Source organism: Triticum urartu, chromosome 6 (assembly GCF_003073215.2).
Source record: "Triticum urartu cultivar G1812 chromosome 6, Tu2.1, whole genome shotgun sequence".
Lineage (NCBI taxonomy): Eukaryota > Viridiplantae > Streptophyta > Magnoliopsida > Poales > Poaceae > Triticum > Triticum urartu.
In genome coordinates, this window is record NC_053027.1 from 423,608,631 (window position 1) to 423,636,525 (window position 27,895).

A 27,895-nucleotide genomic window follows, 5' to 3' on the forward strand; every position below is an offset into this window, starting at 1 on the left:
ATCTAAAAAAGTGTACAAAAAATGATCAAACACAGGGCAACAAAATATATAAATTAGATAAAAATATTTAAAAAAAGATAAAATACATGTAAGCACAGTAACAGGTTTCTTCCCACCCATAGAGTGAGCAAGAACCCTGAAGCACCAACGGAAAGCTTCTATGGTCTCTTCGGTGAGAAGAACAGCCCCAAACATAATACTTTGGAAATGGTTATTGACTCCCACAAAAAGCCCGAATGGAAGATTGTACAAATTGATGCGATAAGTGGTGTTGAAAGTTACAACATCGCCAAAAGCTTCATAATCAGCACGGCTAGACCCGTGCACCCAAAACAAAGACTTTATACGCCCCTTCTCATCCAAGTCCATCTCAATAACAAGCCCAGGGTCGCTATTCTTCATGTTAGCGAAGATCTCCAAAGTTTTAGACATATCTTCGACTATAGATTCTTGCGCCAAACGGCCGCATAAAGATCTAACAGACTGTCTGCTAAATGGAACATATCCAGTATCGCCGTGCATGGAACCAACAATGGAACAAACACGAGATATTTGGACATTGTTAAGTCTAAGATGGCGCACTAGCTCCCTAGTCATCTGATCTATGCGACTACGGGAGTTCCACTGTCTTTTCTCACCGCAACTAACAAAAAGAGGATGGTTGTGGTCGTCAATAAACTTACGGACATACCAAGAATCATCATCCGCGCGCAACAAGGTCAAGCGCGACAAGCACCCAGTACGAGTGGTACGTGAACAATCGCTAGAGTCCCGACCCTGGTTCAACACAAAATGTGAAAGAAATGAAAAGGCTAGACACAACAAAAATATGTTAAACAAACTAAAGCAAATCGCACAGCAGTTGGAAAAAACCTCGCAAGCGCATACGATGTCCTGTCTTGTTTTGCGGCCAGACTTGCCGCATCGACTTCGTCCGTACCGTTTCCCGAAGCCCTGCTCCCAGGAAAACATGTTGTAGAACTCGTACGCTTCTTCAGCAGACTCAAATACGAACCCCTCAGTAGGCTCGAATATGCAACGCTCGCCACGACCAGAAGCTTCACGCAATGCGCGTTCGACGGCACCATAGTTCCAAGTTGTGGGTAAGCGAGGACCAACTACGCGCCTAGAGGGACAATTAAAAAAATACTAAACGTTATCTAGGTAGAGATAAAAACAATGCTATCCGCTAAAATAACAATCACAGTTGCCCAGGGAGCAAAAAAATACCTGTCGGGGATGCTCCTGGACTGAAAGGCACCACTAGGATCGGATACAGGAGGAACCATGGGGGTGATCTCGAGTTTGGGACTTGGATGCAGGCGCTGAGCTAGCAATGGATGATTCGAGCTAGCATACAAAGGTGGCGATTATATAGGGGGAGGGAAAACCGAACTTGGCGGGAAGAGTTGGCCGGAAACATCGCTCCCGCGCAATAAAGGCGCGCACATTACTACTTGGCGCGAAGAGAGGTCGAAGAACACATACGTAATGCAAATGAGGTGGTTGCTGGGGAGAGAAGAAAGGACGACAAGACTACCAGGAAACGAGACAAGATTATGTATGGGACCCTGCAGCCAATGAAGAAAGCTGGTGGCAACATGGTCTGTATAAAATATATGAATTGGACATGCAGGCCAATAAAGTTTCGCCACATGGCAATAGCCATGAAGCTAGCGCTACGATACGTATGGAAACCCATAAGGAGGGGGGCACGCCAATGATGTGTCGACAAGTGGCAGTAGGCATGCAGCCTACATTTTTTTACTAGGCATGCGTAGCCCATGCAGAGTACGTGCCTAGTGCCTAGGGGTGTGCACGGACAAGCCAGAGATTCGAACGCACTTATATTAAAATATAAAGGGGAGACGCATGACATGCGGACCACCGAAGAATCGACACGCACCATTTGTCCATGCAGCTATAGGAAGCTACATAGAGAAATAAGATAGGCCATCCGGAAACATTGGGCAAAGGCAGATGTTACGATACGAAAAATGACAAATACCGCTTTGACAAGTGGCAGCTGGCACGACCCAAAAGAATGATACACTGCCCTGTCTAATCTATTACGACGGAGACAGTAGCGTTTAGCAAAGGAAAACAGATAGTACGCACGCAGCAGCCAACACCGTCAAAGAGAAAATGGGCTAGGCGGCACAGACTAGGCGAGAAAGCAGATGATTTTTCCACAGGCGCAGAAAGGTACTATCTTAAAACATAAAAAAAACCGAAGGACTGTGCGAAAAGACGCACTACTTGCAACGCTAATTTCAGCAACACATTTCTTGCAACAGTCATACAATATACAAGCCATAACAGACAAGGTAATGAGATAGAACACGAGATAATATTATTTTTAGAGACAAGCTCTTCGAAACATAACATGTAAATAAAAACACGATACAGATTGCCGAAGCCACATCAGCAGGCACACTTCAGAAACGGAAACAGGATACAAAATGCCGAACCCACAAGCCACATCAGCAGGCGCACATCAGAAACGGTCGTGCTCATACAGCTTGAACGCAGCAGCATCGCCGCGTGCATAACAAAACTCGCGGTCGACCGTAGACACGCGATGGAAGGACAGTATGACACCGAACGCAGCATGCACTTGCGATTCGAGCATCGCGGCGTCCTCGATGCTTCTAGTAGAAACATACATAACACCGGCGGGGCTCTCTGATATGTCGTAGTGCTTGTGGCCGAGCAAAGCCATGAGAGCAGTCGTAGCCATGAAGAGCTTGCCACAAATAGCTGTCTCAGAAGCGAAGTGGAGCCTTAGGAGATTCTGAGCTGGGACAGAATCAACGACGTTGAAGAAGATGCGCAATGCTTTGGCTGCATCGACAACGACATCATCGTCCGCAGGGGGGTGAGGGTGACGTAGGAGCGGCAGGGGGACAGGCGCTGAAGGAGTTGACGAGTTCCTTGCCTTCTTAGCTCTAGCCGACCTGCATTAGTGACAAACTATAAAGTTAGCAAAAAAAGGTTGCGTGAAAAACATCTCCAATGGTAGTAAGGACAAACCTGGTGAGAACAACATTGTCTTCATCGCTGTCCATGGGGCGCTGGAGCAACGAAAAAACAAGGAACAAAATTAAGTAAACGATTTTTTTGTTTGGCGGGGTGAAAATAAAGTGTTCGCACACACGAAGGAAGCAAACCTTCAAAGCTGCTCTAGAGGGAGGGGCCATCTGTGCATGCAAACAAGAGAAGGAGCGCAAAGAGTGAATGGAAGAGTGTGTGGATTGGGGAGGTTATATAGGGCTAGGGATGGGTAGACTGAATAAACTACCACCATATGTGCATCCTGTCCAGCAACAAATGCATATCAAAAGCCCACAAGCCCAACTACCAGCCCACCATCATGTTCAAGCCCAAGGGGAACTTTACAGGTCAGCTAGTATCTAGGTTGTGGCAGGAATATGATAGCCTGGCAATCACAGGCGCAGGCAGGACTCTGCCAAAAAGTGCAATGCACGATGGGGCGAATCGAACGGCAGCTGCTGCATGCGTAGCTGCCACCCCCCGGTGCACAGCTACCACCATGCACATAAATTCGCCTCTCTATCACATATACCATTTGTGATGCCGGCCTTCTTGTCCGCTAAGTATTTGGGGCAGTTCCGCTTCCAGTGACCACTTCCCTTGCAATAAAAGCACTCAGTCTCGGGCTTGGGTCCATTCTTCGGCTTCTTCCTGGCAGCTTGCTTACCGGGCGCGGCAACTCCCTTGCCGTCCTTCTTGAAGTTCTTCTTACCCTTGCCTTTCTTGAACTTAGTGGTTTTATTCACCATCAACACTTGATGTTCCTTTTTGACTTCTACCTCTGCTGATTTCAGCATTGCAAATACTTCAGGAATGGTCTTTTCCATCCCCTGCATATTGAAGTTCATCACAAAGCTCTTGTAGCTTGGTGGAAGCGACTGAAGGATTCTGTCAATGACCGCGTCATCCGGGAGATTAACTCCCAGCTGAGTCAAGCAGTTATGCAACCCAGACATTTTGAGTATGTGCTCACTGACAGAACTATTTTCCTCCATCTTACAGCTGAAGAACATGTCGGAGACTTCATATCTCTCGACCCGGGCATGAGCTTGGAAAACCATTTTCAGCTCTTCGAACATCTCATATGCTCCGTGTCGCTCAAAACGCTTTTGGAGCCCCGGTTCTAAGCTGTAAAGCATGCCGCACTGAACGAGGGAGTAATCATCAGCACGTGTCTGCCAAGCGTTCATAACGTCTTGGTTCTGTGGGACGGGTGCGTCACCTAGCGGTGCTTCTAGGACATAATCTTTCTTGGCAGCTATGAGGATGATCCTCAGGTTCCGGACCCAGTCCGTATAGTTGCTGCCATCGTCTTTCAGCTTGGTTTTCTCTAGGAACGCGTTGAAGTTGAGGACAACGTTGGCCATTTGATCTACAAGACATATTGTAAAGATTTTATACTAAGTTCATGATAATTAAGTTCATCTAATCAAATTATTCAATGAACTCCCACTTACATAAACATCCCTCCAGTCATCTAAGTATAACATGATCCGAGTTGACTAGGCTGTGTCCGATCATCACGTGAGACGGACTAGTCAACATCGGTGAACATCTTCATGTTGATCGTATCTTCTATACGACTCATGCTCGACCTTTTGGTCTTCTGTGTTCCGAGGCCATGTCTGTACATGCTAGGCTCGTCAAGTCAACCTAAGTGTATTGCGTGTGTAAATCTGTCTTACACCTGTTGTATGTGAACGTTGGAATCTATCACACCCGATCATCACGTGGTGCTTCGAAACAACGAACTGTCGCAACGGCGCACAGTTAGGGGGAACACTTTCTTGAAATTATTATGAGGGATCATCTTATTTACTACCGTCGTTCTAAGTAAACAAGATGCAAAAACATGATAAACATCACATGCAATCAAATAATAGTGACATGATATGGCCAATATCATATAGCTCCTTTGATCTCCATCTTGGGGCTCCATGATCATCTTGTCACCGGCATGACACCATGATCTCCATCATCATGATCTCCATCATCGTGTCTTCTTGAAGTTGTCTCGTCATCTATTACTTCTACTACTATGGCTAACGCTTTAGCAATAAAGTAAAGTAATTACATGACGTTTATGTTGACACGCAGGTCATAAATAAATAAAGACAACTCCTATGGCTCCTGCCGGTTTTCATACTCATCGACATGCAAGTCGTGATTCCTATTACAAGAACATGATCAATCTCATACATCACATATATCATTCATCATTCATCACAACCTTTGGCCATATCACATCACAAAACACTTGCTGCAAAAACAAGTTAGACGTCCTCTAATTGTTGTTGCAAGTTTTTACGTGGCTGCTATAGGTTTCTAGCAAGAACGTTTCTTACCTACGCCAAAACCACAACGTGAATTGCCAATTTCTATTTACCCTTCATAAGGACCCTGTTCATCGAATCCAATCCGACTAAAGTGGGAGAGACAGACACCCGCCAGCCACCTTATGCAACTAGTGCATGTCAGTCGGTGGAACCGGTCTCACGTAAGCGTACGTGTAAGGTTGGTCCGGGCCGCTTCATCCCACGATGCCGCCGAATCAAGATAAGACTAGTAACGGCAAGCAAATTGACAATATCGACGCCCACAACTACTTTGTGTTCTACTCGTGCATAGTAACTACGCATAGACCTAGCTCATGATGCCACTGTTGGAGATTGTAGCAGAAAACAAAAAAAATCCTACGTTTCACCAAGATCAATCTATGGAGTCAACTAGCAACGAGAGGAGAGTGCATCTACATACCCTTGTAGATCGCGCGTGGAAGCGTTCAAGAGAATGGGGATGATGGATTCGTACTCGCCGTGATCCAAATCACCGATGACCAAGTGCCGAATAGACGACACCTCCGCGTTCAACACACGTACGGAGCGGATAACATCTCCTCCTTCTTGATCCAGCAAGGGGGAAGGATAGGTTGATGAAGATCCAGCAGCACGACGGCGTGGTGGTGGATGCAGCAGTGATCGCAGCAGGGCTTCGCCGAGCTTCTACGAGAGGGAGAGGTGTAGCAGGGGAGAGGGAGGCGCCAAGGATTGAGGTGTTTCTTCCCTCCCTCCCCCCTCCTTTATATAGGCCCCCTAGGGGGGTGCGCCGTCCCTAGGATATGGGATCTCCTAGGGGGGCGGCGGCCAAGGGGGTGGAGTACCCCCCCAAGGCAAGTGGAGGCGCCCCCTCCCCTAGGGTTCCCAACCCTAGGCGCATGGGGGGCCCAAGGGGGGGGGTGCACCAGCCCACTATGGGCTGGTTCCCCTCCCCACTTCAGCCCATGGGGCCCTCCGGGATGGGTGGCCCCACCCGGTGGACCCCCGGGACCCATCCGGTGGTCCCGGTACAATACCAGTGACCCCGAAACTTTCCCGATGGCCGAAACTACACTTCCTATATATAATTCTTCACCTCCGGACAATTCCGGAACTCCTTGTGATGTCCAGGATCTCATCCGGGACTCCGAACAACTTTCGGATTACTGCATACTCATATCTATACAACCCTAGCGTCACCGAACCTTAAGTGTGTAGACCCTACGGGTTCGGGAGACAAGCAGACATGACCGAGACGACTCTCTGGTCAATAACCAACAGCGGGATCTGGATACCCATGTTGGCTCCCACATGCTCCTCGATGATCTCATCGGATGAACCACGATGTCGAGGACCTAATCAATCCCGTACTCAATTCCCTTTGTCAATCGGTACGTTACTTGCTCGAGACTCGATCGTCGGTATCCCAATACCTTGTTCAGTCTCGTTACCGGCAAGTCACTTTACTCATACCGTAATGCATGATCCCGTGATCAACCACTTGATCACATTGAGCTCATTATGATGATGCATTACCGAGTGGGCCCAGAGATACCTCTCCGTCATACGGAGTGACAAGTCCCAGTTTCGATTCGTGCCAACCCAACAGACACTTTCAGAGATACCTGTAATGTACCTTTATAGTCACCCAGTTACGTTGTGACGTTTGGCACACCCAAGGCACTCCTACGGTATCCGGGAGTTGCACAATCTCATGGTCTAAGGAAATGATACTTGACATCCAGAAAAGCTACAGCAAACGAACTACACGATCTTTGTGCTATGCTTAGGTTTGGGTCTTGTCCATCACATCATTCTCCTAATGATGTGATCCCGTTATCAATGACATCCCCATGTCCATAGCCAGGAAACCATGACTATCTGTTGATCAACGAGCTAGTCAACTAGAGGCTCACTAGGGACACATTGTGGTCTATGTATTCACACATGTATTACGATTTCCGGATAATACAATTATAGCATGAATAATAGACAATTATCATGAACAAGGAAATATAATAATCATTTTATTATTGCCTCTAGGGCATATTTCCAACACGTACTTAGACCGGCACAATACCAGTTTGAATGACTATGTTTGCTTGTTGTTAAATGTTAGGCCTGTTGTAGTTAACCCACCTTTCCACTTGTTTTGCTTTACTAGCGTGCTTAAACCTGCACACTGAAGCTATCTTTTGGAGATTATTTTGTCTGTCATGGATAATTTTGGTTGATGTTTAGTCTGTTGTGCTTAACATGCCTCTCGATGTACCTACACAGGACAATTTTGGGAACGACTGCTGTTGTCCATCGAGGTTAGTTTCATCCCATGGCTTATATATACTCACTATTCAGGATATCGGTAGCTGGTACCATATAGTCCGGGGACTGATAAGGGACTAATCGATGAATCAGACTTTTAATTGAATATATCTGTAACCCATTTATCGTTAGGTTAACTAGGGCCATATGTAATATATCAGAGGCTCATAGCAACACGCACTGTACTTAATGTCTAAATATGCAATCCTAGGCTACATAGCAACAAGAGTGTTACCTTAATGTTCTGATGATGTCTAGATATACGTAGAAGAGTAGCAGCAGCAGCAGCAACAACAACAACACAACCCTGTTTGGATACTCAACTTAGCTAGAGGTTAGAGTTAGTTTCTTGCTCATGACTAACCCTAAACTAACTCCATCCAAAAAGTTGTTTGGATGACAGGGTTAGATTGCCAATAAATGCACTATGAGAACTAGCTCCAATTAGCACCTCTTGGGTTGGATAGTTTTTTTGGGTGGGTTAGATGCAACTAGCTCAAACTAGCCCTCATGTTTGGATATACTTTAGGGCTATTTGAGCCCGAACTAGCTCAAACTAACTCTAACCCATGGATACAGCAGCAGTTAATCAGCCGGTAATTTGTAAGAATGCAATAAACTCCTTCCGGCCCATAATATAAGATGTTAATTCATCTAATATGTGAGTATTGGATGTTATAAGATATTATAAAAGAGTGTTGTACTACATCATTGTGCAATTGTTGTTTAGCTTCTAATATTAACTCGGTGCTTTTAGGTACATATTTCATTGGTAAAGATCCGCGCTTCGACCCTTTCTGTGTATGGGGCAATGAGATATCAATGAACCGGCATCAAGTGAGGAAGCTGATAAAGATTGTTAGTAAAATGGGTTAAAATATGGAAATTAAACTATTTGTTTACACTTTATCCAAGACAACAGTGAACTGCAGGATGGTAAGTAAGAATTCTGCATCCTTCTTTTTACTGCCCATAATGAGTTGTGTTAGATGAAAATGTCTAAATATTTTTCCTTTGCAGTGGTTGCCAAATCAGTTTACTCAAGATTACCTCTCAAACTACATGATTGGTGGGCATGCAAAGGTTAAAGTATTTCTACCAGAACACGATGATTATATAGATGTTTTCATGAAGACCATGAAGGATGGGCGGTCGGCCATCACAGGGGGTTGGACTAGAGTCGTGTGTGCCTTCTGCATGGAGGAGGGCACAATATGGGCATTCCGCTTCACCTTGTTCAGCAACCCGAATGTATTTTTCCTCTTTCTTTACTGTCTTTAATAGTACAAGTATATAACTGTGCTTCATCATTCTTTATTTGGTTCTTATGTAATTCTTGAACATATGTACCTATGAATCAAATAATGCATTGGTTGTTTGAACCTGATGGATATGAATAAAGCTATAGCATACATTCAAATTCAAATTCAAATCCGATACAATTTGAAATAGCAGCAATTAAATTACGGGGAAATTACACCCTCCAGGTTGTTATGGCACACACGGTTGGTAAAACACAAACGTTTGCGATATACACCATAATCCGACATGGTTCACAGAGAGGAAACGTGTGCAAGCATGCACACAGTTGCCGTTTTCAAAGCGTGTGTGACGTCAGACAATATCACAAACGGTGCGGGCAAACTAAACATTTGTGATAGTTGCCTTATCGTAAACGATTCGCAACCATGAACTGTTTCTAATGAAGTATGCATCGTAAATGTTGCACCACAGAATAGTGTGTGCGATAGTTGTCGTGTATGACGATGTTACAACGGTCCGACATTTCGTAATCCTGTACGACACTCGTACGACAATTAGATAATCTTCTTAATTAATTATCGTATATGGTTTGGGAAAAGTGAATGTGTGTGATTGTATGCTTATCATACACGTTCTATAATAGTGAACCATTTGTGATGGGCGGCGCATCATAAACGTAGCACCACAGAATACCAACTGCGATGGCAATGCAAGCACAAACGAGCAGGAGTACTGTACATGCATCTTGGCTCCCTATCCCTGATGGTTTCTGGGTCGTGTGGGAAGGACCCCCTATTTCCCACACTCACTTGGCGATGGTTCCAAATGTCATTGTGGAAAGGGGTTTAAAATCGTTTGTATAGCACCGACGCGCACCAGTGATCATCATCACCAACAACTATCCCATCTTGGGGAGGGAAATCTTCATCAACATCTTCAACAACACCATCTCCTCTCAAACCCTAGTTCATCTGTTGTGTTAAATCTTTGCACTAGAACTATAGATTGGTGCTTGTGGGTGACTAGTAGTGTTGATTACATCTTGTAGTTGATTACTATATGGTTTATTTGGTGGAAGATTATATGTTTAGATCCAATATGCTATTTAATACCCCTCTGATCTTGAGCATGATTATCATTTGTGAGTAGTTACTTTTGTTCTTGAGGTCATGGGAGAGATCTTGTAGCAAGTAATCATGTGAACTTGATATGTGTTCGATATTTTGATGGTATGTATGTTGTGATTCCCTTAGTGGTGTCATGTGAACGTCGACTACATGACACTTCACCATATATGGGCCTAAGGGAATGCATTGTGGAGTAGTTATTAGATGATTGGTTGTGAGAGTGACAAAATCTTAAACCCTAGTTTGTGCGCTATTGTGACGCCCCCGATTTGACCGTACACTAATCATACACACAAACGTGTACGATCAAGATCAGGGACTCATGGGAAGATATCACAACACAACCCTGCAAATAAAATAAGTCATACAAGCATCATATTACAAGCCAGGGGCCTCGAAGGCTTGAATACAAGAGCTCGATCATAGACGAGTCAGCGGAAGCAACAATATCTGAGTACAGACATAAGTTAAACAAGTTTGCCTTAAGAAGGCTAACACAAACTGGGATACAGATCGAAAGAGGCGCAGGCCTCCTGCCTGGGATCCTCCTAAACTACTCCTGGTCGCCATCAACGGGCTGCACGTAGTAGTAGGCACCTCCCGAGTAGTAGTCGTCGTCGACGGTGGCGTCGGGCTCCTGGACTCCAACGTCTGGTTGCAGTAATCAGATATAGGAAAGGGGAAAAGGGGGAGAAAAGCAATCGTGAATACTCATCCAAAGTACTCGCAAGCAAGGAGCTACACTACATATGTATGCATTGGTATCAAATGGAAAAAGGGTATCTTATGTGAACTGAACTGCAGAATGCCGGAATAAGAGGGGGATAGCTAATCCTGTCGAAGACTACGCTTCTGGCAACCCCCGTCTTGCAGCATGTAGAAGAGAGCAGACTGAAGTCCTCCAAGTAGCATCGCATAGCATAATCCTACCCGGCGATCCTCTCATCGTCGCCCTGTTAGAGAGCGATCACTGGTTGTATCTGGCACTTGGAAGGGTGTGTTTCATTAAGTATCCGGTTCTAGTTGTCATAAGGTCAAGGTACAACTCCAAGTCGTCATGTTACCGAAGATCACGGATATTCGAATAGATTAACTTCCCTGCAGGGGTGCACCATATAACCCAACACGCTCGATCCCATTTGGCCGGACACACTTTCCTGGGTCATGCCCGGCCTCGGAAGATCAACACGTCGCAGCCCTACCTAGGCACAACAGAGAGGTCAGCACGCCGGTCTAAATCCTATGGCGCAGGGGTCTGGGCCCATCGCCCATTGCACACCTGCACATTGCGTACGCGGCCGGAGAGCAGACCTAGCAACCTCCATTACAAAGGAAGTTGCATTACGTGGTCCAACCCGGCGCGCGCCGCTCAGTCGCTGACGTCACGAAGGCTTCTGCTGATACCATGACGTCGAGTGCCCATAACTGTCCCTGCGTAGATGGTTAGTGCGTATAGGCCAGTGGCCAGACTCAGATCAAATACCAAGATCTCGTTAAGCGTGTTATTTTGAAATAACCACGGACGCCGACCAGGGCCAGGCCCACCTCTCTCCTAGGTGGTCTCAACCTGCCCTATCGCTCCGCCATAAAGTAACCGCCGGGGGCCTTCGGGAACTCAGGCCCACCTCTACCGGGATGGAGCCACCTGCCCCTTCAGCCCCCAACATCGGAATCACTCGCGGGTACTCCTACGAGCTGACCCGACTTTAATCACCACAAGTATCATATATTAAGTATAAGTATATACCCGTGACCACCTCCCAGGTGATCACGGCCCGATAGTATAGCATGGCAGACAGACAAGAATGTAGGGCCATTGATGGTAAACTAGCATCCTATACTAAGCATTTAGGATTGCAGGTAAGGTATCAACAGCTGGAGCAACAATGACAGGCTATGCATCGGAATAGGATTAACGGAAAGCAGTAACATGCTACACTACTCTAATGCAAGCAGTAGAGAGAAGAGTAGGCGATATCTGGTGATCAAAGGGGGGGCTTGCCTGGTTGCTCTGGTAAGAGAGAGGGGTCGTCAACATCGTAGTCGTACTGGGTAGCAGCGGCGTCGGTCTCGATGTCTAGCAAGAGAAGAGGGGGAAGAGACAATAAATATAATGCAAACAAATGCATGACAATGCATGACATGACAAAGCGTGATGCTAGGCATGCCCTAACGCGGTACGAGGTGGTACCGGTGAAGGGGGAAAACATCCGGGAAAGTATTCCCGGTGTTTCGCGTTTTTGGACAGATGAACCGGAGGGGGAAAGTTGCATGTTCGGTATGCTAGGGATGCGTGGCGGACGAACAGGTTGCGTATCCGGATTCGTCTCGTCATTCTGAGCAACTTTCATGTACAAAGTTTTCCCAACCGAGCTACGGTTTATTTTATTAATTTTAAAAGATTTAAATCATATTTGGAATTATCTTATTAATTTAATTAGAAAAAGCAATTCTGATGTCAGTGTGATGTCATCATGAAGTTAGCAGGGACAAAGGTGGAGTAGGTCAAATTGACGGTGGGTCCCATTCGTCATAGGCTCACACTAACTAAACAGTGTTAATTAGCTTAATTACTAGATTAGGTTAACCCATTTAATTAGTTTAGTTAAATAGGATTATTAACTTAATTAACCAACTAATCAATTAATAATTATTTATTTATTTACTTTATTTACTTTATTAACTCCTCTTTAAAAAAATCGTTCCAGGGGCGTGGGCCCCTTGTGTCATTGGCCCATGGCCAAAGTGGTTTCGGGCGCTGCGGGCGAAGCCCCAACCTGATTGGGCACTGGCCCAGGCGAATGGTGGGGGGCGCCGGCGACGGGCGCAGGCCAGCGTGAGGTTGCGACGGCAGGGTGGTGCGTGGCGGAGTGAGAGCAGGGGGAACGATGGCGCGGCAGTGGGGGGGCTACGGCCATGGCCGGGCGCCAGCGGCAGGCGGAGCCGGCGAGGTCAGAGGTGGAGCGGGGCACGACGCGTGTGTGAGGGTAGGGTGGTCGACGTGGGCGAGGCCGCGGGCGTTGGCGACCACGGCCAGGCGCGTGCAGGGGAGGCCGCGGCCGGCAGCAGCTATAGCAGTACACGGGGTAGCGAGCACGGTGTTGACGCGACGGACGCAACGAGGCGCGTGAGCTGCGCGAGGGAGACCGAGAGGATAGGGGGAGGCGCTCACTGGGGCCGTAGGGTTTGGTCAGCGTGCGCGGGGTGGTCCGGCGAGGAGGAGATGAGGAGGAGGACGGTGAGGCGGCGACGAGGTCCGGCGAAGGCGCTCCGGGACGTCGGCGTCGGAGAGGTGGGTCGACTCGCCGGGAGCGGCCGTGGCAGGGTTCGGTGCACGCCGGCGGGACCCTGCTGGCATGGTCCGGCGAAGAGGTGGGCTCGGCGAGGGGCGCCAGCCTGGTGGCGAAGACGGGAGGCGCCGACCGAGGTGGGCAGCGGGGCGCTGCCTCAGCGGAGCGGCGGCGAGGGGGCGCCGTTGCGCCCCGATCCGGATCGGGAGGGAGCGAGAGGAGCGAGGCGTGAGGGGAGAGTGGGGGATCGATCCCGGTCCAGGGGAATCGAGGGAGGGAGTGGAGCGCGTGGGGAGTGGGGGTTGGGGAGCGGTTAGGGTTTCGGGAGGGGAATAAGGGGAGTGGGGGCGGCCGGTTGGGCCAGTGGGTCGTCCTGGTTGGCCCGATGGCCAGCTAGGCCGAGGCCTGGTGGGGAGGGGTCTTTTTTTTGCTTTGTTTAATTTCTTTTCTTTATTTTTCTTTTCTGTTTTAATTTTAGTTACACTGTATTTTCATTTTAGTAAAATATGACAATAGCTTCAAAATTAGTGTTTCAAAATAACCCACTACCCTAAAAAAATTTACCTCAAAATAAAATAGTTTATCATTTTATAAAATATCAAAGGCACTTTTTCAATCGTTTCAACTACCGTTTTAATCATTTTAGAGTATTAAAACATTTTATAAAAGTGGGGTTTCTTCACCACAATTAACTTTGCATTACTTGGCACAACCCGGACATTTTAGTTTTAAAGTTTGAAAACTTTTGTCGTTTGCCTTTAATTCAATTTTGAATTGGAATTGGTTTTTAGAACTAACCCGAGATTATCTACGGTGACAAAGGTGACGTGGCATCATTAGCAGGGAATTACTGTAGTCTAATTATCCGGGCGTCACAGCTATTCCATAAGGGGCTGATTTGGATCCAAAAGTTTAATGCTATGGTTAGATTTATTCTTAATACGTTTCTCGTAGTTGCGGATGCTCGCGAGGGGTTAATCATAAGTAGGAGGTTTGTTCAAGTGAGAACAACACCTAAGCACCGGTCCACCCACATATCAAATTATCAAAGTAGCAAACATAAATCAAATCAACATGATGAAAGTGACTAGATGAAATTCTCGTGTACCCTCAAGAACGCTTTGCTTATCATAAGAGACCGTTTTGGCATGTCCTTTGCCTCAAAAGTATTGGGCTACCTTGCTACACTTTTGTCACTATTATCTTTACTTGCTCGTTACCATTTATCTTGTTATCAAACTACTCATTACTTATAATTTCAGTGCTTGCAGACAATACCTTGCTGAAAACCACTTGTCATTTCCTTCTGCTCCTCGTTGGGTTTGACACTCTTACTTATCGAAAGGACTACGATTGATCCCCTATACTTGTGGGTCATCATGCCTATATTCATGATCATTGCCTTGGATATCATCATAACTTTGCACTTTTCTATCAATTGCTCAACAGTAATTTGTTTACCCACCGTATGTGTTCTTTCAAGAGAGAAGCCTCTATTGAAAACTATGGCCCGTGGGTCTATTTCTCATCATATATTTTCAGATTTATAAACCAAAAACCAAAAATACCTTGCTGCGATTTATTTACCTTTACTTTATTTTGCACTTTTATCTATCTTTTATACATATCTCTATCAGATCTCATCCTTGCAATTAACCGTGAAGGGGTTGACAACCCCTTTTTGCGTTGGGTGCAAGTATTTGTTTGTTTGTGTAGGTGCAACTATTGAGACTTGGGTGTTCCTCCTACTGGATTGATACCTTGGTTCTTAACTGAGGGAAATACTTATCTCTACTTTGCAGCATCACCCTTTCCTCTTCAAGGGAAAAACCAACACAAGCTCAAGAAGTAGCAGACGCCACTGCGGTACGTCCGGCAACTCTTTGTCTCTCTGCCTTGTGCTCTATGTGTTCGGCACATTGTCAGACCTGGTTTTTTGTGATTTTATTAGGGAAGACGATGAATTTGATCCTTCATCGGACAAGGAGTATGCACCAACGGAGCTTGATCAAATGATTCAAGATGAGTTCTTCTATTCCTCAGATTCAGACGAAGAAGCGAACATGAGCATGCAAGAGGAAATGGACCGGCAGGTGGAGCATATTCTCAACTTCAAGAGCTCAATCAAAGGAAGAAGAGTGATCAATCGGGATAGGGTGTCCAGAGCACGACTACTGCTGAGGGACTACTTTGCTCCGAACCCAACTTTCCTGGAGGATCCGTGGTCTCGTCGCCATTTTCGCATGCAGAAACCATTGTTTTGCGCATTGTGGAGGGAGTAGAGGCACACGGTGACTACCTGAAGCGAAAAGGGATTGATGCAGCCAACTTTCTGTATTTGCTAAGCAGAAGTGCACGACTGCTTTGAGGACGCTTGTAGTTGGTACCGCCGTTGGTGAGATGGTTAGGATGGGGGAGAGCACATGCCTGAAGACTACTCTCAAATTTGCCCGCGCCGTGGTGCATGTGTTTGGAGCAGAGTATATGAGAGAACCAAATGCGCAGGACATAGAAAAGTTGTTGGCTATTGGAGAGGCCAGGAGGTTTATAGGAATGCTCAGATCAATTGATTAGATGCATTGGCAATGGAAGATGTGTTGGAAATATGCCCTATAGGCAATAATACTGTATTATTATATTTCCATATGTATAAATTAAGAGTTTATATTTCATGCTATAACTGTTTTGATACTGCAATATGTGATTAAGTGGAAAACTCATATTCACGTGTGAAATGACAAACGGTAAAGTATTGGTTCCCGGTCATGGCTTTAAGACTGGCTCAAGTGTTGGTTAGTGATCATGTTTTATGGATCTCAGGATATCGTTAACTATAACAATAGTCCTGAAACAACATTGAGAGTATAATGTTAGAAGAACGATTATATTGAATCGACCCAATCTTATTTGTTATACTTTGAGGTAATATCGTCTGAAGTTAATTGTTATATACACAGAGTGTTAGCATGTGTTTTAGTTCCTCTGACCATGAGAGTACATAGTCACTTCCTACTGTACGGTGTACTTTGGGGTTGCTCAAACGTCATCAGTAAAACGGTGCTCATAACAATAACTTACTGGTTCATTGAAGAGTTTGACAAGAACTAGATAGCTCAAGAGTGGGATTTGCTCCTCCGATGATGGAGAGATATTCTTAGGGCCCTCTCGGTGTGATGACATCCATCGCCGTCTGGCCAGACACAGGTGACTATTTCACGGGGATGCCAGAACACTTCAACGAGAAAGAAGAGCAAAACCGGCTACGTGATCAACGGTATAGTGAGCATGTGCATCACTTAGGAGGATACTGATGCACCCCGGGTTTTGTAAAGTATTGTGAAGCAAAGGGGACATCACACAATAACCAAAGGTTCACTTGAATGTCATTCGTGTAATAATAGGGATCGATATGGACGTCCTCGGTTGTGCTATCGGTCGTTGAACGAAGGGGTTTCGTTCATGTCTATGATTTACTGAACCTATGGGGCACAAGCTTAAGGTAATCATGATCTGGTGATTGTTAGTAAGAGGAGAGTATCGAGGATTTATTTGTGGAATTGTTTCATAATATTCAGAATAGTCCCAAGAGGAACCGGAAGTGCTTCGGGATCACCTAAAGGGTTTCTGAGTTTATCTAGCTATACTAGTACCGGGTATTACTAATAATTAATATACATGTGGAAAATGTTTTCAGTGATGTTAAATTATATATAATATGCTCTAGTAATGGTTAGAGGCCTTTTATATTTAATTTAATATCAGTGGGCCTTAAAAGGCCAAGTGGTGGAGGAAGAATTAGGGCACCAAGGCCCAATAGGGGAGGCACCTCTCTTTCCTCCTAGGGAGGCTGAATTGGGGTGACGGGCGAAGGAATCCTGCCCCCTTGTGGAGCGCCTCCTCCCCTCCAACCTATATATACCTTTTCTAAAAGAAACACTATATATATACTTGAGGTATTGAGCTCTTTTGAACACACAAGTTTTGGAGCCTCCTCTAGTTCCTCTAGTTCTAGTTCTAGTTGATCAATTAGGGCTTGACCTAGATCCTCTAATCCACATAATTAGAAGCCCAGTGTGGTTCTAATACCCTCCCTCTAATTCTCCGATGACGATTAGCTCTGGATGGCGAAGCGCTGCCGAATCATGAAGAACGTCACTACAAAAAAACACTTCTGTGATGATACGTGTTTGTCATAGTAGGTCACACTTTCTGTCATGCATGTACATCCGTGACGATTTTATGATAGAATGAAAGTAGTCATACATGTGTTGTCGTAGAAGTGTTCCATGACAATACTCAATTTATCATCACGGAAGTGTCCACTTCCATGACGATAAATGTCGCGACATGGAAGTGTTTTCGTCAAGGGTAACCAACACGTGGCATCCACCATAACGGGTCGTCGTTAAGCTATTGGGTCTGGTTTTGGGTCTGATAACCCGGTAACAGCCACGAGGAGATTAGCAATTTTCCACGTGTAAAATTCTCATTGGCCGAAAGAACCACGTATCAGTTCCGCGTTGGGACAGATGTCATCCATCCAATGGATGAGACATGCCTATGATAACTCGGCATGTGGCACGGCCCAACAGAGGCCCATATAGGTTAAAATGGTCAGCCCAGTCAAAGGCCCATATGATGTACTCATGTATTAGTGGGCCGACCCACTAACGACCTGCTTAAACATGGCCCATGTATGGCCCACCGCCAGATCGGGCCCGTTAATTGTTCCTCAGTCTTTGGGCCCATTAAGGCCCGGTGAGTTTTCGGCCTATTAGAGGCCTGATGTAGACCTGGGCCGATTTCAGCCCAGTGCGTCTTTCGGCCTGGCCATATATGGTCCGACGCGACATTCAGCCCATTAACAGCCCGTGTTCTTGGTGGCAACAGTTCAGCCCAACCTGACATTGGCCCTATTAAAGGCTTGCCGTACAATTCGGCACATTGATGCATCTACTAAGCTTTAGGCCTATTAAAGGCCCACGATCTCAGTGGGCCAACCAAGGCCCGAGATATGTTTCGGCCTAATAACGGCCCGTTATATAACTAGGCTAACAATGGCCCGAGGTATATTCAAGCTTGCTAAAGGCCCGTGGACGACTTTTGAAAATTGAGGCCCAACATGCTTTTCGACCCACTAAAGGCCCATGGTGTCTTCTGGGCCATAACAGGCGAGCAGAATATTCAGCCTATTAATGGCCCAAAGCTACATGGGCCCAACTAAACTTTTGGCCCACTAAAGGCCCATGTGAGTTATGGGCCTGGCGAATTGTGTCCATGAACGACCCATATGACAGGTCCGTGCAGGCCCAAGTAAAGACTATTGCGGGCGAACCAATTATGGCCCGCTAAAATTTAGGCCACTTAGGGGCGAATGTTTCGGCACAACCGCCTCCATCAGATTTCCGTCATTTTTTTCTGATAGTGAATGATGGCATATACGGTAACAAAGAATTAAGAACAAACATATCATATACAATAAAGAGATTACGACACAGTAACTTAGAATAAACCTACACTATATAATAAAGGATTAAGGGTATCTTACATCAAATGGGCACCAAAGTTCGCCACCAGTGATCATAAAGCGCAACAAAGAAGCATATCACAAAAACAGGACATCAAAGGTCCTGCCATTGTAGCGCTGAAAGCGCAGGTTTACTCCCAGAGGGGGTGAATGGCAGATATTTTAGAAGTTCGTCAAACTCTGATGAATTTGACGAAGATCAGAGTGAACAAATAGAAACGCGAGGGAACTAAATCATCACAGAAACGAAAAGCATGCATACAAGATACATACAGGTGAAGAACATGCAATCATATAGACATACAAGCATGAGGAGATGAATTGAAGAAATTGAAAACAGCATGATGAAAGTCTTTAGTTCAAGTTCTTCAGAAAGTAGATCACAAATTCTTTAGTGACCTATTGTGACAGAAAATGTGACCTACTGTGAAAAACACGTATCATCATGGAAGTGTTTTTTGTAGTGTGTTGATACGTCTCCAACATATCTATAATTTTTGATTGCTCCATGCTATATTATCTACTGTTTTGGACATTATTGGGCTTTATTATCCACTTTTATATTATTTTTGGGACTAACCTATTAACCGGAGGCCCAGCCCAGAATTGCTGTTTTTTTGCCTATTTTAGGGTTTCGAAGAAAAGGAATATCAAACGGAGTCCAAACGGAATGAAACCTTCGGGAACGTGATTTTCTCAACGAACAAGACCCGGGAGACTTGGACCCTGCGTCAAGAAAGAAAATAGGAAGCCATGAGGTAGGGGGCGCGCCTGCCTACCCCAGGCGCGCCCTCCACCCTCGTGGGCCCCCTGCTGCTCCACCGACATACTCCTTACTCCTATATATATCCACGTACTCCCAAACGATTAGATACGGAGCCAAAACCCTAATTCTACCGTCATAACTGTCTGTATCCATGAGATCCCATCTTGGGGCCTGTTCCGGACCTCCGCCGGAGGGGGCATTGATCACGGAGTGCTTCTACATCAACACCATAGCCCCTCCGATGAAGTGTGAGTAGTTTACCTCAGACCTACGGGTCCATAGTTAGTAGCTAGATGGCTTATTCTCTCTTTTTGGATCTCAATACAACGTTCTCCCCCTCTCTTGTGGAGAACTATTCGATGTAATCTTCTTTTTGCGGTGTGTTTGTTGCGACCGATGAATTATGGGTTTATGATCAAGTCTATCTATGAACAATATTTGAATCTTCTCTGAATTCTTTTATGTATGATTGGTTATCTTTGCAAGTCTCTTCGAATTATCAGTTTGGTTTGGCCTACTAGATTGATCTTTCTTGCAATGGGAGAAGTGCTTAGCTTTGGGTTCAATCTTGTGGTGTCCTTTCCCAGTGACAGTAGGGGCAGAAAGGCATGTATTGTATTGTTGCCATCGAGGATAACAAGATGGGGTTTTCTTCATATTGCATGAGTCTATCCCTCTACATCATGTCATCTTGCTTAAGGCGTTACTCTGTTTTTAACTTAATACTCTAGATGCATGCTGGATAGCGGTCGATGAGGGGAGTAATAGTAGTAGATGCAGGCAGGAGTCGGTCTACTTGTCTCAGACATGATGCCTATATACATGATCATACCTAGATATTCTCATAACTATGCTCAATTCTGTCAATTGCTCAACAGTAATTTGTTCACCCACCGTAGAATACTTATGCTCTCGAGAGAAGCCACTAGTGAAACCTATGGCCCCCGGGTCTATCTTTATCATATTGATCTCCTACTACTTAGTTATTTCCTTTGCTATTTACTTTACCTTTATTTTACTTTGCATTTTATCACAAATATACCAAAAATATTATCTTATCATATCTATCAGATCTCACTCTCGTAAGTGGCCTTATCGGGATTGACAACCCCTATTTGCGTTGGTTGCGAGGATTTATTTGTTTTTTGTAGGTACGAGGGACTCGCGCGTAGCCTCCTACTGGATTGATACCTTGGTTCTTAAAAACTTAGGGAAATACTTACGCTACTTTGTTGCATCATCCCTTCCTCTTCGGGGAAAACCAACGCAGTGCTCAAGAGGTAGCAAGAAGGATTTCTGGCGCCGTTGCCGGGGAGGTTTACGCAAAAGTCAACATACCAAGTACCCATCACATACCCTTATCTCCCGCATTACATTATTTGCCATTTGCCTCTCATTTTCATCTCCCCCACTTCACCCTTGCCGTTTTATTCGCCCTCTCTCTCTCTATCCTCCCTCTCTTTCCCTATTTGCCTCTTTTTGCCCGCTTGCTTTTTGTTTGCTTATGTGTTAGTTTGCTTGCTTGTCACGATGGCTCAAGATAATACTAAATTGTGTGACTTCACCAATACCAACAACAATGATTTTATTAGCACTCCGATTGCTCCTCTTACCGATGCTGAATCTTGTGAAATTAATACTGCTTTGCTGAATCTTGTCATGAAAGATCCGTTTTCCGGCCTTCCTAGTGAAGATGCCGCTACCCATCTAAATAGCTTCGTTGATTTGTGTGACATGCAAAAGAAGGAAGATGTGGATAATGATATAGTTAAATTGAAGCTATTTCCTTTTTCGCTTAGAGATCATGCTAAATCTTGGTTTTCGTCTTTGCCTAAAAATAGTATTGATTCATGGAACAAGTGCAAAGATGCTTTTATCACTAAGTATTTTCCTCCTGCTAAGATCATCTCTCTTAGAAACGATATTATGAATTTTAAGCAACTTGATCATGAACATGTTGCACAAGCTTGGGAGAGAATGAAACTAATGTTACATAATTGACCTACTCATGGTTTAAATTTGTGGATGATTATATAAAAGTTTTATGCCGGATTGAATTTTGCTTCGAGAAATCTTTTAGATTCGGCAGCGGGAGGCACTTTTATGAAAATCACTTTAGGAGAAGCTACTAAACTCCTAGATAATATTATGGTTAATTATTCTCAATGGCATGCTGAAAGATCTACTAATAAAAAGGTGCATGCGATAGAAGAAATTAATGTTTTGAGTGGAAAGATGGATGAACTTATGAAATTATTTACTAATAAGAGTGTTTCTTCTGATCCTAATGATATGCCCTTGTCTACTGAGAATAATAATGAATCTATGGATGTGAATTTTGTTGGTAGGAACAATTTTGGTAACAACGCGTATAGAGGAAATTTCAACTCTAGGCCTTATCCTAGTAATTCCTCTAATAATTATGGTAATTCCTACAACAATTCTTATGGAAATTATAATAAGATTCCCTCTGATTTTGAATCTAATATTAAAGAATTTATTACCTCGCAAAAGAATTTTAATGCTATGATTGAAGAAAAATTGCTCAAGATTGATGATTTGGCTAGAAACGTTGATAGAATTGCTCTTGATGTTGATTCTTTGAAACTTAGATCTATTCCTCCTAAGCATGATATCTATGAGTCTCTCAAAGCCATGAGAATTTCCATTGATGAGTGCAAAGAAAGAACCGCTAGGATACGTGCTAAGAAAGATGCCTTTATAAGATCGTGTTCTTCTAGTTCTTATGAAAATAAAGATGAAGATCTAAAATTTATTGATGTGTCCCCTATTAAATCTTTGTTTTGCAATATGAATCTTGATAATGATGGGACTGAATATGATCCACCTTTACCTAGAAGGCGTTCCAAGAATTCGGAATTTGTTGATCTTGATGCTAAATTTGATAAAAGTGGGATTGAAGAAATCAAAACCCTAGATGTTGCTAAACCCACTATTATGGATTTCAAGGAATTTAACTATGAAAATTGCTCTTTGATTTATTGTATTTCTTTGTTGCAATCCGTGCTAAATTCTCATCATGCTTATAGTCAAAATAAAGCGTTTACTAAACATATCGTTGATGCCTTGATGCAATCTTATGAAGAAAAACTTGAATTAGAAGTTTATATCCCTAGAAAACTTTATGATGAGTGGGAACCAACTATTAAAATTAAAATTAAAGATCATGAATGCTATGCTTTATGTGATTTGGGTGCTAGTGTTTCCACGATTCCAAAGACTTTGTGTGATTTGTTAGGTTTCCGTGATTTTGATGATTGCTCTGTAAACTTGCATCTTGCGGATTCCACTATTAAGAAACCTATGGGAATAATTAATGATGTTCTTATTTTTGCAAATAGGAATTATGTGCCCGTAGATTTTATTGTTCTTGACATAGATTGCAATCCTTCATGTCCTATTATTCTTGGTAGACCTTTCCTTAGAACGATTGGTGCAATTATTGATATGAAGGAAGGAAATATTAGATTCTAATTTCCATTAAGGAAAGGCATGGAACACTTTCCTAGAAAGAAAATTAAATTACCTTATGAATCTATTATGAGAGCCACTTATGGATTGCCAACCAAAGATGGCAATACCTAGATCTATTCTTGCATGTTATGCCTAGCTAGGGGCGTTAAACGATAGCGCTTGTTGGGAGGCAACCCAATTTTATTTTTATTCCTTGCTTTTTGCTCCTGTTTAGTAATAAATAATTTATCTATCCTCTGTTTCGGTTGTGTTTTTTGTGTTTAATTAGTGTTTGTGCCAAGTAGAACCGTTGGGAAGACTTGGGGAAAGTCTAGTTGAACTTGCTGTAAAAAACAGAAACTTTAGCGCTCACGAGAACTGCTGTAATTTTTATTTAGAGATTGCTATTTAGTTAATTATTTTTTAAGATGATTAATAGATAAATTCCTAACGTCCAGAAATTTATTTTAGAATTTTTGTGGTTCCAGATCTTGCGCTAGCTACATATTACTACAGACTGTTCTGTTTTTGCCAGATTCTGTTTTTCGTGTGTTGTTTGCTTATTTTGATGAATCTATGGCTAGTAAAATAGTTTATAAACCATAGAGAAGTTGGAATACAGTAGGTATAACACCAATATAAATAAAGAATGAGTTCATTACAGTACCTTGAAGTGGTCTTTTATTTTCTTTCGCTAACGGAGCTCACGAGATTTTCTACTTTAAGTTTTGTGTTGTGAAGTTTTCAAGTTTTGGGTAAAGATTTGATGGATTATGGAACAAGGAGTGGCAAGAGCCTAAGCTTGGGGAAGCCCATGGCACCCCAAAGATAATCTAAGGACACCTAAAAGCCAAATCTTGGGGATGCCCCGGAAGGCATCCCCTCTTTCGTCTACTTCTATCGGTAACTTTACTTGGGGCTATATTTTTATTCGCCACATGATATGTGTTTTGCTTGGAGCGTCTTGTATTATTTGAGTCTTTGCCTTTTAGTTTACCACAATCATCCTTTCTGTACACACCTTTTTATAGAGCCATACATGATTTGGAATTTGTTAGAATACTCTATGTGCTTCGCTTATATCTTTTGAGTTATATAATTTTGCTCTAGTACTTCACTTATATCTTTTAGAGCACGGTGGTGGATTTGTTTTATAGAAACTATTGATCTCTCATGCTTCACTTAGATTATTTTTAGAGTCTTAATAGCATGGTAATTTGCTTGAAATCCTAATATGCTAGGTATTCAAAGTTAGTAAAATTTTCTTAAGAGTGTTTTGAATACTAAGAGAAGTTTGATGCTTGATGATTGTTTTGAGATATAGAGATAATAATATCAAAGTCGTGCTAGTTGAGTAGTTGTGAAATTGAGAAATACTTGTGTTGAAGTTTGCAAGTCCATAGCATGCACGTATGGTAAATGTTATGCAACAAATTTGAAACATGAGGTGTTATTTGATTGTCTTCCTTATGAGTGGCGGTCGGGGACGAGCGATGGTCTTTTCCTACCAATCTATCCCCCTAGGAGCATGCGCGTAGTACCGAGGTTTTTGATGACTTGTAGATTTTTGCAATAAGTATGTGAGTTCTTTATGACTAATGTTGAGTCCATGGATTATACGCACTCTCACCCTTCCATCCTTGCTAGCCTCTTCGGTACCGTGCATTGCCCTTTCTCACATTGAGAGTTGGCGCAAACTTCGTCGGTGCATCCAAACCCCGTGATATGATATGCTCTTTCACACATAAACCTCCTTATATCTTCGTCAAAACAGCCACCATACCTACCTATTATGGCATTTCCATAGCCATTCCGAGATATATTGCCATGCAACTTTCCATCATTCCGTTCATCATGACACATTCATTATTGTCATATTGCTTAGCATGATCATGTAGTTGACATAGTATTTGTGGCAAAGCCACCGTTCATAATTCTTTCATACATGTCACTCTTGGTCCATTGCATATCCTGGTACACCGCCGGAGGCATTCATATAGAGTCATCTTTGTTCTAGTATCGAGTTGTAATCATTGAGTTGTAAAAAAATAGAAGTGTGATGATCATCATTTTCTAGAGCATTGTCCCAAGTGAGGAATATAAAAAAAGACCATAAAAAAAGAGAAGGCCCAAAAAAAAGAGAAAGGCCATAAAAAATAAGAAAAATGAGAGGAAAAGAGGGAACGGACAATGTTACTATCCTTTGCCACACTTGTGCTTCAAAGTAGCACCGTAATCTTAATGATAGAGAGTCTCTTGTTTTGTCACTTTCATATACTAGTGGGAATTTTTCATTATAGAACTTGGATTGTATATTCCAACAATGGGCCTCCTCAAGTGCCCTAGGTCTTCATGAGCAAGAAAGTTGGATGCACACCCACTAGTTTCTTTTGTTGAGCTTTCATACATTTATAGCTCTAGTGCATCCGTTGCATGGCAATCCCTACTCCTCGCATTAACATCAATCGGTGGGCATCTCCATAGCCCATTGATTAGCCTCATTGATGTGAGACTTTCTCCTTTTTTTGTCTTCTCCACATAGCCCCCCTCATTATATTCTATTCCACCCATAGTGCTATGTCCATGGCTCGCGCTCATATATTGCGTGAAAGTTTATAGGTTTGAGATTTCTAAAGTATGAAAAAATTGCTTGGCTTGTCATCGGGGTTGTGCATGATGAGAGCATTCTTGTGTGACGAAAATGAAACATGACTAAACTATATGATTTTGTAGGGATGAACTTTCTATGGCCATGTTATTTTGAGAGGACATAATTGCTTAGTTAGTATGCTTGAAGTATTATTATTTTTATGTCAATATGAACTTTTGTCTTGAATCTTTCGGATCTGAATATTCATACCACAATTAAGAAGAATTACATTAAAATTATGCCAAGTAGCACTCCACATCAAAAATTCTGTTTTTATCATTTACCTACTCGAGGACGAGCAGGAATTAAGCTTGGGGATGCTTGATACGTCTCCAACATATCTATAATTTTTGATTGCTCCATGCTATATTATCTACTGTTTTGGACATTATTGGGCTTTATTATACACTTTTATATTATTTTTGGGACTAACCTATTAACCGGAGGCCCAGCCTAGAATTGTTGTTTTTTGCCTGTTTTAGGGTTTCGAAGAAAAGGAATATCAAACGGAGTCCAAACGGAATGAAACCTTTGGGAACGTGATTTTCTCAACGAACAAGACCCTGGAGACTTGGACCCTACATCAAGAAAGAAAAGAGGAGGCCATGAGGTAGGGGGGCGCGCCCTCCACCCTCGTGGGCCCCCTGTTGCTCCACCGACGTACTCCTTCCTCCTATATATATCCACGTACCCCCAAACGATCAGATACGGAGCCAAAACCCTAATTCCACTGCCGTAACTTTCTGTATCCACGAGTTCCCATCTTGGGGCCTGTTCCAGAGCTCCGCCGGAGGGGGCATCGATCATGGAGGGCTTCTACATCAACACCATAGCCCCTCCGATGAAGTGTGAGTAGTTTACCTCAGACCTACGGGTCCATAGTTAGTAGCTAGATGGCTTCTTCTCTCTTTTTGGATCTCAATACAACGTTCTCCCCCTCTCTTGTGGAGAACTATTCGATGTAATCTTCTTTTTGCGGTGTTTGTTGAGACCGATGAATTGTGGGTTTATGATCAAGTCTATCTATGAACAATATTTGAATCTTCTCTGAATTATTTTATGTATGATTGGTTATCTTTGCAAGTCTCTTCGAATTATCAGTTTTGTTTGGCCTACTAGATTGATCTTTCTTGCAATGGGAGAAGTGCTTAGCTTTGGGTTCAATCTTGCGGTGTCCTTTCCCAGTGACAGTAGCGGCAGCAAGGCACGTATTGTATTGTTGCCATCGAGGATAACAAGATGGGGTTTTCTTCATATTGCATGAGTCTATCCCTCTACATCATGTCATCTTGCTTAAGGCTTTACTCTGTTTTTAACTTAATACTCTAGATGCATGCTGGATAGCGGTCGATGAGTGGAGTAATAGTAGTAGATGCAGGCAGGAGTCGGTCTACTTGTCTTGGATGTGATGCCTATATACATGATCATACCTAGATATTCTCATAACTATGCTCAATTCTGTCAATTGCTCAACAGTAATTTGTTCACCCACCGTAGAATACTTATGCTCTCGAGAGAAGCCACTAGTGAAACCTATGGCCCCCGGGTCTATCTTTATCATATTGATCTCCTACTACTTAGTTATTTCCTTTGCTATTTACTTTACCTTTATTTTACTTTGCATCTTTATCACAAAAATACCAAAAATAGTATCTTATCATATCTATCAGATCTCACTCTCGTAAGTGGCCTTATAGGGATTGACAACCCCTATTTGCGTTGGTTGCAAGGATTTATTTGTTTTGTGCAGGTACGAGGGACTCGCGCATAGCCTCCTACTGGATTGATACCTTGGTTCTCAAAAACTGAGGGAAATACTTACGCTACTTTGCTGCATCATCCCTTCCTCTTCGGGGAAAACCAACGCAGTGCTCAAGAGGTAGCATGTGTGTGGTTGAACCAGGAGTTGTTGCACCAACACTTCCTGCCTATGGATGTTCCAGATATATTAAGGATTAGGTGTCCTTGACACAGCTCAGCACCGTCCTCGCATGGGCTTCGGAGCCACGAGGTGTGTTCAGCATGTGATCTGCATATCTGCTCCTCGCCCTCGATGAGCAAGCTAGTACGATGACACGGTATTGGATAGTTGATACGCATCTGAAAT

At 43.6% G+C, this 27,895-nt stretch overlaps 1 protein-coding gene across 1 annotated transcript; it reads right to left on the minus strand.

Moving 5' to 3' along the window:
* Positions 1-2,361: 2,361 nt before the first annotated feature.
* Positions 2,362-3,288, minus strand: LOC125512324. Its single transcript, XM_048677412.1, has 2 exons — positions 3,034-3,288; positions 2,362-2,957 (listed from the first exon to the last, which is right to left on the minus strand). Exons 1-2 carry the CDS (start codon positions 3,198-3,200, stop codon positions 2,498-2,500), a joined length of 627 nt encoding a protein of 208 aa, XP_048533369.1. The 5' UTR covers positions 3,201-3,288; the 3' UTR covers positions 2,362-2,497.
* Positions 3,289-27,895: the final 24,607 nt, after the last annotated feature.

Bases quoted from the DNA above. Each gene is read 5' to 3' on its own strand.
- LOC125512324 (XM_048677412.1), bottom strand. From the start codon at position 3,200: ATGGCCCCTCCCTCTAGAGCAGCTTTGAAGGTTTGCTTCCTTCGTGTG. The intron at 2,958-3,033 runs GTTTGTCCTTAC...TCACTAATGCAG, and splicing joins GACAATGTTGTTCTCACCAG to GTCGGCTAGAGCTAAGAAGG.